The sequence below is a fragment of the Oryctolagus cuniculus genome, chromosome 6 (assembly GCF_051225735.1).
Source record: "Oryctolagus cuniculus isolate XC-2025 breed Fujian yellow rabbit chromosome 6, ASM5122573v1, whole genome shotgun sequence".
NCBI classification, from domain to species: Eukaryota; Metazoa; Chordata; class Mammalia; order Lagomorpha; family Leporidae; genus Oryctolagus; species Oryctolagus cuniculus.
The window spans coordinates 127563037-127575316 of NC_142872.1; the positions used below are offsets into that span (position 1 = coordinate 127563037).

General features: G+C 54.2%; 2 protein-coding genes across 11 annotated transcripts in view; one reads left to right on the plus strand and one right to left on the minus strand.

The window, feature by feature from the left end:
• The window catches only part of GRHL2 (grainyhead like transcription factor 2), a 160669-nt gene extending 151085 nt beyond the window's left edge, over positions 1 to 9584 (plus strand). For all 8 annotated transcript variants that reach the window (XM_089336414.1, XM_089336411.1, XM_070075373.2 and 5 more), the window contains 2 exons: positions 1497 to 1561; positions 3796 to 9584. In XM_089336414.1, coding sequence (XP_089192540.1) covers positions 1497 to 1561; positions 3796 to 3910 — 180 coding nt within the window. In that variant the 3' untranslated portion in view covers positions 3911 to 9584. The remainder of the gene's footprint in view (positions 1 to 1496; positions 1562 to 3795) is intronic.
• The window catches only part of NCALD (neurocalcin delta), a 449552-nt gene continuing 446272 nt past the window's right edge, over positions 9001 to 12280 (minus strand). For all 3 annotated transcript variants that reach the window (XM_008255798.5, XM_070075374.2, XM_008255799.5), the window contains one exon: positions 9001 to 11616. In XM_008255798.5, coding sequence (XP_008254020.1) covers positions 11519 to 11616 — 98 coding nt within the window. In that variant the 3' untranslated portion in view covers positions 9001 to 11518. The remainder of the gene's footprint in view (positions 11617 to 12280) is intronic.

Below are 12280 nucleotides of genomic sequence, written 5' to 3' on the forward strand. Positions count from 1 at the left end.
CACTTGGTTAATCCTCTGCCTGCGGTGCTGGCATCCAGTCCGGTTGCTCCTCTTCCAGTCCAGCTCTCTGCTGTGGCCCAGGAAGGCAGTGGAGGATGGCCCAAGTGCTTGGGCCCCTGCCCAATGTGGCAGGGATCCACATGGGAGACCAGGAGAAGGCACCTGGCTCCTGGCTTCAGATCGGCGCAGTGCCGGCCATAACAGCCATTTGAGGGGTGAACCAATGGAAGGAAGACCTTTCTCTCTGTCTCTCTAACTCTGTCAAATAAAAAAAATTATTCTGCTTTTAGTTGAAAGGCAGAGAGACAGAGGGAGAGATCTTCCATCCACTGGTACACTCTCCAAATGTGCACAGCAGCCAGGGCTGGGCTAATCCAAAACCAGGAGTGCAGTCCTCCATCCGGGTCTCCCACAGGGGTAGCAGGGACTCCAGTATCTGAGCCACAGTCTGCTGCCTCCCAGGGTGCACATGAGCAGGAAGCTGGATCAAAAGCAAAGTTAATGGGAACCAAAACCGGGCCCTCGTGGGCCATCCTGAGCATTACCTTAACCATAGTGCCCATCACACACCTCTAAATGTTTTCCTATGTACATGTATATATATATACACACACATAAAATTGTATTACGTATACTGTTCTGCAACTTGGTTTTCCCTCCCCCCCAGCAGTTTAAGAAATCATTTAAAATATGAATTCATGTGTTTCCCACATTACTTTGGATGATTGCAGTTTCCAACTGTGAAAATATCAAAATGTGTTTAAAGAGTGTTTGTCATGTGCGAATTTCCGAGTATAAGCATAGAGCGGATTACTGGATACGGCTCATGTGTGTCAAAGGCGATGTGCGTTTTTTGCTTCTGCCACATTCTTTCCCAAAAGGCTGAGCTTGGGACCCTCCCATCCATGGAGAATGACAGTTGTTGTTTCTCATGCTGACACAATGCTGTCATATTTAATCTGATAAAAGTGATCACCTACTATTGCTTTTGCGATTCCAAAACTATGAGCTAGTGTCTTTTTTTTAAAGTTTATTTATTTGAAGGTCAGAGTTACACACACACACACAGAGAGAGAGAGAGAGAGAGAGAGAGAGGGGCGTGGTCTTCCATCCACTGGTTCACTCCCCAGTTGGCCGCAATGGCTGTGCTGACCTGAACCCAGGAGCTTCTTCTGCGTCTCCCACATGGGTGAGGGGCCCAAGGACTCGGGCCATCTTCTACTCTGCCAGGCCACAGCAGAGAGCTGGATCGGAAGTGGTGGGGCTACCTGTTAATCCAACATCAAGGTGAGGGTCCGTTGTTTTCCTGATCTGAAATGACACTTTTATCACACACTGGGAGAGCTTCAGAAAAGAGCATTTTGTGAACTTAACTCGTGAGTGAAGAGGACTTTGCGTGTGGGAAAGCATCCGAGAGAGCAAAATTGGACCTCTGCTCTGTGCCTCCATCGGTTCCCCTTCCATGCTCATCTGCCCTTTTGTTCTTGGTGTTGCAGATATCTGAGAAGTATGGGCTGCCTGTGGAGAAGATAGCAAAGCTTTACAAGAAAAGCAAAAAAGGGTAAGAACGAAATTGAACTGAACTTGACTTCCAAACTACTTGATGCCTTAAAAACAACAACAACAAAAAGAGTGCCTGTCCTGTTAGTCCCATTGTCCACCTTCCATTAACAGTTGTGTGTCATTCTTCCCAAGGGGGCAGAGCACCTGCAGGGGTAGGGCACTCTGAAGAGCTCCGAGGAGAGCAGGGAGACTGAGCACAGTGTGCATCGTTGTGATGTCAGCCGAGATGCCCCGACTCCAGTGACAGGAGTAGCAAGTGCACTTCAGGGGCTGCAGGTGGTGAGGACAGGAAAGGCATCCCCCAGAGTGCAGGAAATCAAATGGGGGGCTCTCGGAGTCTGTTTCATGGTGGCCAAGCAGGAACAAAAATGACTCAGGATTGAGGGAATTCTATTAACAAAATGTGCCCAAATGGTCACTGGATCTGCTTGTTCTCATTGTTAAGAACAATCGCTCGTATTTCCTGGGTGTTAACTTCTGGAGCCCCTGCTAAGTATTTGCATTTCTCTATTTACTCCTCACTGCTCTGAGTAGTGAGGATTATTACTACCTCTGCTGATGAAGAGAAGCTAAGCCGGAGGGAGCTCCTGCTCCTTCCCCAAGGTCTCCTATTAAATACTTGAATCCAGCTCTGTGGCCTCAATGCTCAGCTCCCGCATTCTGCCCACTCCGGGGTGATAATAACGTGTGTATCACTCCCCGCAGCAGTCTTGACGGTCAGTATCATCATTGCTGTTCTGCAGATGGGAAAAGTGTGCTCCGCGAGGCCACATCATTCCTCTCCTTGGAGCTGTCCTGGGGATATGGTTGCAAAAGCAGTGGCCCCAGGAGCTGGGCTTCACTGACTCGTAACTAAAGCAGACAGTGGGTCTTTAACCTTCTCTGGACCTTGTTCGTAAAGGCAGTCCATGATGTGGGCTGCGTAGGCTCTCTGAGAGACGAGGCCTCTTGTTGACCAGAAGCCCTTCCCACACGAGCCTTGGTTGGAAAGCCCATTAAAGCGCATGTTCCAGTTCTTTCCCAGGTCTGTGCAGGAGGCTGGGTATAGTCCTTTGCCAGGGCGAGTGGAGTGGTAGCTCCAGGCCTTCCTGCCAAGCAGAAATCCTCAGCGTAGATCAGATGTTCATGGTGACAAGGGGAACATTTCACTGTCATCTGGCACTGAACGGCTGAACAACGTGCCTGGGGACACAGTGACCAACAGAGTGCTTCATTCTCAAGCTTAGATCTGCCCTCATAGAATGAGAGCGGCTGAAAGACGCTCAAGTCGCTGACTTTCTTGAGACTAAAGCCATCAGGAAGAGTTGGCCGAGGAGCAGGGCCGGTGGTGGTGGTGGGCGGGGGATCCGAGCTTCAGCTTTGGGCAGAGCTGGTCAGTCAGTCACGCCCCAGCTCAGTGAATGTGGGCACGTGATCTGAGCCGAGCGGTCACTTGCAAATCGGCAATGGCAACACCAGCCTGCAAGGGTGCTGTGAGGGTGGACGGGCGGATCCGTCAATGCGGAACCAAGAGGAGCTGCAGGTGTTGCCCGTTTCCCTCCTCCATGGTGGCAGAGGCGATGGCGGGGTGGGGGGGGCCTGACCAGAGTGAGGGGGCCTGACCAGAGTGAGGGGGCCTCGCTCGTTGGGTCCCAGCTGTGCTTTCAGGCTCTGTTAGCTTTTCCTCCAGTTAGGAATCCATGCTGAGGGCTGGCTTGGGCCATCTCTCAAGCACGAGGTGGATCTCAGAAATGGAGACTTGGCCGGCGCTGCAGCTCACTAGGCTAATCCTCCGCCTTGTGGCGCCGGCACACCGGGTTCTAGTCCCGGTCGGGGCGCCGGATTCTGTCCCGGTTGCTCCTCTTCCAGGCTAGCTCTCTGCTGTGGCCAGGGAGTGCAGTGGAGGATGGCCCAGGTGCTTGGGCCCTGCACCCCATGGGAGACCAGGAGAAGCATCTGGCTCCTGCCATCGGATCAGCGCGGTGCGCCAGCCACAGCGCGCCGGCCGCAGCGGCCACTGGAGGGTGAACCAACAGCAAAAGGAAGACCTTTCTGTCTGTCTCTCTCACTGTCCACTCTGCCTGTCCCAAAAAAAAAAAAAAAAAAAAAAAAGGAGACTTGGCTGTCCTGGAGCTACTTCTTGGGGAAAATTGAACGAGCGTGGTTCGCTGCCCGTGTCCTCTCTCTCCTCCACCCCAGGGAGTGCACTGTTCATGCCATCTTTCCTGTCCCCTCCCCCTTACCCCATGGCAGCATCCTGGTGAACATGGACGACAACATCATCGAACACTACTCGAACGAGGACACCTTCATCCTCAACATGGAGAGCATGGTGGAAGGCTTCAAGGTCACGCTCATGGAAATCTGAGGCCTGCACTTGGCCTCTCTCCCTGGGACAGATGGGCCCTGCCCCGGGGCCTGGAGACTGACCTCACCCATCTCACAACTGCTGTTACAAGACCACGCTGGGCCGCGGGGCCAGGCACAAGACCATCAGCAGCCCCCTGGACCTGAAGCCTGGGCCCCTTGGGAAGGTACAGTGGGCCTGTTGGATCCTTATTTATTGCCCACTTTAGCCCAGAGTCCAGGCCCTCCAGGACTCTGCAGGCCTCGACAGGTTCCAGGTGAGACCACCAGGGTCCCCCTTCAAGGGAAACACAGCCCAGCCACACGTCCCAAAGAGCCTGATAAACACTCGTCCCTTTCTTCCCATAGCTCCCGAGACCTGGACAACACCTCCTTGGTGCAGGAGGTGCAGGTGTGGGGGAAGAGGTGGGTGTCCCTTTCCTGATCAGAGCCTGCAGGTAGCTCTGGTAAGGTCATGTGGGGACACAGCTCCCCTGGGCCTGGAACAGGAAGACATTGAGCTACCGTGTAAGTAGCAAGGACCAGCAACGCATGCCTGACGGTCGTGTACATAGTGTTCATAATATTGCAATAATATATTTTCCCCGTGGTATGTGGGCGTGTTTACTGCCCCTGGCCTGGGGAGGCACAGGCTGGAGACTCTGCTTTCTAGAAGAGCTTTCTGCATCTGTGCCTGTTCAGAACACCTGCTAGGCTGGGGCGAGTGGCCTGGGCCTGTGGCAGGTGCCAAGATGGACGCTTCCCTCCCTGAGGCCACGGCATTCATCTCATCACCATCGCTCTGGACTCCTGCAGCTGGCTCTTGAGAAAGGGGAACGGTCCGAGGCCTGGGGCACTGCCTGAGCTTTCTGAAATGACTGTGCCTGCAGCAGGCACCCCTGGCCTGCACGAAGCTCCTGGCCACTGCGTCGCGCCTCAGTTTACAAGCACGTCATTCATCTCAAGGGGCCACTTCGGAAGCCCCGCTGCAGTCCGAAGGCCTGGCCATGGCTTCCTCTGGGGCCTTGAGGCCAGACAGGAAGACATCTACCCCTGGCACCCACCGCAGTGAAAGGAGCCGGGGAAGAAGTCCTAGGGTGCCTTGCTCTTCCAAAGCCAGCCTCGGGAGGCAGACGGGAGAGAGAAGGCCTTGTCCTTCTGCTCCCAGCTCTGGAAGAAGTGGAGGAGTCAAGACACTTCCGCCCACAGCCACTGGACAGTGACCTGCTGGGGGCCACTGTTCTCTGCGCGGGGACAGGGAGCTGAAGCACTAGTCTGCAGTAGTCAGACGCCGCCCATACCCAGGGCCCAGAGCTGGGGCAGGGTCGGCGGAAAGGGCCAGATTATAAAGCACTTTGATGTCTTACCTGGAGGTCCCTCCCCCAGGACTGCCTGCCTCTGAGGCCAGGGGCAGCGCGGAGGGGCTGCTCCTAGCCCAGCTGGTGCCCCCTAGGCTGAGGAGCCACAGGATGGATGGAGAGCAGGTGCTGTGACCAAGGAGGTGGGGAGGGGCACTCTTCTGTGTGTCCTCTGGACCTGTGAGCCCTACCTGCGGTGCCAAAGGCTGGCCCCCTGGACTCAGCTCTGCTCTCCTCCCCCACTCCAATTGCCATGCCCTGGGCCAGCAGTTTGGGAACCATCCTGGGTCCTAATGCAGCTCTGAGACAAAGTTGGAAATGTGATGTCCTGTGCAACTTGGCTTAGCAGTGGTTTCCAACACGATGGGCAGGTGTGACAGCTGGGGCACGGGCTGCCAGGGGAGGGAAGAGACAAGCTTGGGGGCAGCCTCATGCAGACAGCCTCCCCTTCTCTCTGCAACCCTCGCTGGTCTCATAGAAAACGAATCAGAGATGCTCTTGCATTGGTCCCAAGTCCCCGAGCGATCATTGTGGTGACCTTTGTCAGAACAAAGGATGTGAGGCCAGTGCCACGAGGGGGTGGTGTCAAGTGTCCTGGCTGACCCGTCCCCTCTGTGGTCCCAGAGCTCCTAGAGCTGGCATTGGCGTGCCCTTCAGCGTGTTAGCAAAGCTTTGACGCAAACTTTCCCCAGCCAAACACTCCAGAAAGATAGGAAACTTTGCCTCTTCTCTTTGCGTCCTTTCATCATATTCAAATAAAGACGACTGGAAACGTAGTCCACGCATCATGGGGGCACAGGAAGTGTTTTTGTATATCCTCACATTACCATCATTGGGATCAACAGGAAAATGAAATCCGCTGTCACTCTCCACTCGGTTCCTGGAAGACTAGGGTGCATCTCCACCCAGAGAGTTTGGAAGCATGAAACAAATCCGGCGTCTATTTTCCTTATTTAAAATCATGAAAATGCAACAGAAATAGAGGGCTTGTGCCAAATTCTACAAACGGCCCTTTCTTAAATGCAAGCAAGGGAGATGGATATTCATACAATTTGCTGTCATGCTAAACGAGTTAAAAAAAGGCAAATGTAACTTAATAGTTTTGTAAATGGGAGAGGGGGAATCTATAAATACAGGTATTTTATTTTTTGTACATTTTTAAGAAGAAAAAATAAATATTCATAAGATAAGAGAGAAAATGACAGTGCCTGGCCCTTTCTTGGGAGTGGGTGTTAGCACTCGTTGCTCAGTTGGAAAGAAAGTCTCATGGGATCAGGGAAAATTCTAGGCTCCTCACTCACCTTGCAAGTCCTGGGCATCAGTACAGCAGTGCAACCCCTAAAAGTCACTTGTTGCTCTGCATCCCAACATTAAATGAGAAGAGGGCCAAAGACACGGGGAGGCCTCCAGTGTGGCCACGATGGGCTCCCCAGGCTTGTTCTTGGCTAATCTCTCCCACAAGAAGTAGGTTCTGGCCATTGACTTCTACTGAGCCTTCACCAAAACTTGCTTCTTCCCTAGTCCCTCTGTGCCCTCATCAATGTGCAAGCCACACGGCTGAAACATCAATGGCTCAATGCACCATCCCAGGAGGCACTGGGGTTTCCTTGGTGACTGCCATGCTTCAGAGCCACCCACACTACTTTCATCATCACCCACAATTCTCTCCCAAGAGCCCCCCTGTTCCAAACGTTGGTCTATCTACATTCTCCCACATCCTCCCTTCTGTCTACTCACGTCCACAACGTGCAAATCCTGGCTGGAATTTTGCCTTCCAGAAGCCTTCCCTGACTGGCACAAACCCAGCGGCATCTCCAGAGGCCTCTACGCCTGCACCAGGAGCAAGGAAGGGGAAGGCTGGGTGTGCTTGTTGCGTCCACTGAAGACACTCCTGGGGCTAGAAATGAGCTGTCTGCCTTGTTACAGGCTCAGTAGGAGGGTACAGTGCTCCCTGCAAGTACCCAAGTAGGTTGTGCTGGGATGTGGGGGTATTGCCACACCTGCCCTGCAGCCACAGCCTCCCCCACCTTGTAGGTTACCCATCTCCAGCTCCCTGGACTGGGACTGTGGTTGGCTAGGCAGGGATGACCCACTGTCACTACCACAAGGTGCAGTAGCAGCTCTTGCCTTGCACTGGCCATACTAACTCCAGCCACTATGCTGGATAGAGACAGAAGCAAGGTAGACACAGTGTGCCATCACAAGGCAATGTGACAGTGACCTGCTGTCATCAGCACAGCCATAAAAGTTGGCCCTGAGAGAGTCAGGGCTCTGGCCACTCCTGCTCCCAAGGCATGCAAATCCCTCTTACCCTGAGACACTCACAGCTTGATGAAGGGGGACGACTGGGTGGGAGAAGACTCACTGCAGCGTGGGTCTGAGCCAGGCCAACAGGCACCCCCAGGCAGAGGTCACCTGTGGAGGAGTCCCAGGGCCAGACCCCGCCCACGTGCCCTCACTGACTTGGAGCAGCATGGGGAGGGCGTGGCTGCAGCAGGCTGTCCGCCAGCTCTGCTCCCAGCTGCAGGTTCTCCCAAGGGAAGAACAGGGCGGGGCCAGTCCCTTCTAATACCCCAACAGTGTCATGCAGGCTCCCCTGGACACCTCCCGACTGAGTGTTCCGGCCTCTGATGTGCCGCAGCTTTTGTCCCCTTGCGTCCCTCATCCCTGCCCTTCTCTGAACTCCTAAGTGGGTGCATGGGGTAGAAGACTCAGGAATTCAAGGAGAGACAGAGAGAGCTCCTGATCAACCGGAGCAGTAAAAAAGAGGGGAAGAGGTGAAAAGGCAAACACCTTCCATCATGCGAGTCTCAGGGAGACACATTTCCTATCAGCCAGCCTCGTAGCTAGTGTGTCACACGTTTCTGAGATGCTGGATGGAAGTTACCAGCTCACTTTCCTGCTGCTTTGCCAACAGCGCCTGCCTCCTCCCTACCCACACACCTTTCCCAGCCCTGGCTATGCTTGGTATCATGTTGGGTGGCCACTGAACACTGCACGTGGGTAGTTACACTTTGGTGTTCCTGTGCTCTCCTCTCCTGCGTCACTGACAACACTTGGAGTCCTGCTCAGCTGGGCAGGGCATGGAATAATGACCTCCAAATACAGCCTTGGGTTTATCAATTCGCTGGAAGTTGCCAGGGTGCAGGGGCACAGGCTCCTAATCAGAGCTGAGGCTCCCAGCCACCTTCTCGCCATCACTGATTGGTATTATTTGTGCTCAGTTCTCATGGGGATCAGAGCCACTGCCAGACTCGGAGACCAGTTGCAGGCAGTAGGAAGAGATTTCCTGTCCAAGCCAACTTGGCTCCCTCCCATGTGAGGTCTGGTTGGCCAGGGAGGCAGCACCGCACCTGGTGCTCAGGTTGCAAACTTAGTGGCCCTTCCTCCTCCATACCTAGACAAAGGGTGCCTTGGGTCTGTGGTCTGGCCCACACACCCACTCGTACAGCTGGGTTCCTAGGACAGAAAGCATACCCAGGAGGAGCCTCAGGAGGGCCCAGATTCCATCGAGGTGGAAGGGTCAGCACGTTCCAGACAGTCGTATCAAACAGCGAACACGCTTTCCTGCCAGCCAAGAGCTACGCAAAGTCAGCTGTCAGAAGGGGGCCGCTCTGTGTGATGCAACTTAATGTGGCATTCAAGGCATATGTGGGAAGTCCCCTGGGGGAGACTGATGTGATGGGGCAGCACCCTCCACACCCCCACCCCACCCTGCACGAGCTACAAACCACTCAAGCATGCTATAGCATCCTTCAGGGCCTAAGTCACTTTATTCCAGTCCCTTGGGCATCACAGGCTGGCTTTATTTGGGACAAAACACACCCCATTTTCACAGGTCCCCCACACAGCAATGACCATGAGCAGCCCAGCACAGGAGTGACAGAAACCATCAGGTACTCAGCCCTCTGCATGCTGTTTAATCAGTCCGTGGGCCAGACTCAGGTGCATCGGAGTGGACATACCAAGGTCTTCCTGGGAAGCAAGAAACGCAGAAAAGCAACCATCAGGGGAAATACAGGTGGAGTCGGTGGAGGGCCGGCTTCAGGGCGGTTTCTCAGTCTTCGGGGAGCATTGGTGGTCGTTAGCCGGGCGTCTGGCTGTCTTCTCTCCTTAACAACTGGGGACCTTTGCTGCTCCAGGTTCTAAGGAACAGGGTGGGTCTGGCCCAATAAGAAGTCACGGCCAAGGAACGCTAGTCCATCCCAGCCATCAGAGGAGAGCGCAAAGCAGGGATTAGGTCATCATCCAGTGCAGGGGACAGCAGAGTGCGTCTCCTGAACACAATGGACAGCGAGTGCTGGGCCGCCTCACCCACCTGCTGCCCCACACCTCCTCAGGGTTAATCCCCATGTTTTCTAAACACTACCTGGCCCATCGAGGAGTCTGGTAAGTCTTGATTGAGAACAACTATTAGGAACTGGCTCTCACGAAGTCTGGGATGGTTTCACTGAGCCCGGTCTCAAAGTTTTGCTCTACAAAGCTGCTTCCTGCACACTTGCCAGAATTTTTGTGACCACTTAGAACGAACTCAGGTCATGCACCGGAACCGGATGTGAGAAGGGGCTCAGTGACATTTTCCTCGTGGCCGTGAGGTTCTTCTGCCCACGGTTCCTGTTCCACAGGTGGTGACGGGGGCAGCACACAGGCCCCCTAGGGCCTGCGCTGCCTCCTCCCCAGGTAGCTTCCCCACCTTTCTCCCTAAGGGCCTGTGGCCTCTCCTGCCCGTGCTCGTGCACCTCCGGCATGGGACCAACAGCGTTGACTCTCAGCTTTCGATTCAAATGTTCATGTCCGAGGTCGCCAGCCCAGACAGCAGCTCAGACACGTGCTGTCCCCTCTAGAAACAGCAATCTGCATTCAAAGAACACATCGAGGGAAAGAAAACACAACTGCTGGACTCTCCCACAGTGGGCCCTGGAGGCACGGATGCACCTGCCCAGGCTGTCCGTGTGAGGAATTAGATGACTGCCTGAACTCCTACTCTTTAAAGGGTGCTGGGGGTGTGGAAACACAAACATCCTAGAGATGGCTCTTTAACCATGTACACACACAGATGAAATCCTTGGAAAGTTTGGAGAATTTAGGCTTATTTTCTTTTTGGAGTCTGCAGAACACTGATCTCAAAAAAGCTTCCCCTCGATCTAACGCTGCGTGACCTGCTGGGCTGGGAGCCAAGCAGCAGCCCCGTTCCTCTCACAAATGTTCACCTCTTCCGGGGCTCTGGTCAGCCTTCCTTGCACCTGTGCTGTGACTCTGGAAAAGCATCCTAAAGAGAGCTGGGCCTTCGCCAGGGCTACTCCGTGCTTTTATGGAATATATAAAATATACTTGTCGATTGGTACGTTTGTGCAAAGACAGATAACGACTTTAAAACAAGACAGACATTCATTCTAGTTGGCTTACTTCACAATAAGCTACTGCATACAGTCTTCTGGAATAAGATTGTATTAGTGCTCACTACACATGCATGTCATTTAAACAAGGCAAAACACTTAATTTGGTCTGCAATACCCGATATTGTATATACAGCAGTCCTCGCCTTCTTTCCATCACAATAGGCAACAAGATGGGTCTGGTTTTGGAATATGTCACCATTTGTGTTTAATTTCCAAAGAAATCGTATTAGCTCAACTAGTGTAAACCTGTGAAAAAAACAGCTGAGCCATCTTTTCCCTCTCCTCTATAATTCACCTTGAAATGTTCACAGCTTAGAAACTACAGCCTGTTGGGGCGGAGGGTGGAGCAGGGGGCTCCACGGGAGATGTCCCGGCTCCGCTTAACAGCCTCCCCGCCGAAGGGAACTTGTTCTTGCGGTATCCTACCTCTGGTGCCACCCATCGCTCCTCCGGGCCTGCGCTGCCGGAGACAGATGGGGAATGGGAGTGGTCTTTCCAACAAAAGCCCCTCTAAGCTTGCGGTGGGATTACCAGGCGGGATGAGCTTCCCTTCTCTGATCCCCGGAGTCTTAGGTTTAAGAACAGAGACATTAGAATCAAAAGAGAAAAACCAATAATGATTAAAAATTGTCAAACAACAAACACCACGAAGTCTGTCCATGCTTGCCAACAAGCGCACGGGGGGCTCTGGGCATTCCCACAAAGCGTCCACGACAAAGGAAGCTGAAGGCGTCACGGAGGAAGGTGCATCTGACCGCACAGGGGACAGCATCACCATCAACATCATTTGGCAAAAAAAAAAAAAAAAAAAAAAAAAAAAGTTAAAAAGAACTGAAAGGGCACGCGAGCGGCTCTCTGATTCACGGTGGGCACTCAGAACTGGCCAGCGCTGCTCGGGTCGCACTGCAGCAGGCGCACGATGGACGGGTCGCTTTTGGCTCCGCGGATGAATTCCTCCAGGGAGAGTTTTCCTGGGAAGGAACAAGACAGGTGAGTGGCGGCTGGAGCGACCTGTGGCCCGAGTGCCCTTCCCAGCGCTGGGTGATTGGCCGCACTCACCTGTCCCCAGGAAGAGCCCAGGGGGCTGCTTTCCCGCTGTAGGACACCAGGGCACCGCCAGCACCTCCCACCGTGCACACATCCACCCGGCATGGAATCCTGCGAGCCCACTGAGGGCTGGCTCTGGGCAGATCCTGGGGCTGACCTTGCCTTGGCCCCTGCTTCGGGGACTTGCCCAACTTCAGCCGTCCCAGGGGAGCCCACTCAGTTGGAGCAATGGCAGAGCTGGGCTCTCAAAGCACAAAGGCCACTTCCACCACCTGACTGGGGGCCCTGTGGCTCTTGCAGGCCACTCACGGATACCAGGTTTGCTGTAGGATCCCTCCCCTCGGACCTGGGCAGAGAGGCTCCCGTGGGACCTCTGGGGAGAGAGCCCTGGGACGAAAACTTCATCACCACTGGACACCATCCTTCCCTCCTGCCCTGATGGCGGGGAGGGAGAGGAGGCAGCCCGGGGTCCCAGGCCCTGCTGGAGGCCCTCCCAGACCCTCTGTCACCACTGCTGCAGAGAAGTGCACAGGGTAAAAATGGGGAGGGCTGCCTCCGTCTCCCCCCACTTCCAGAAGCAAGGGCTTC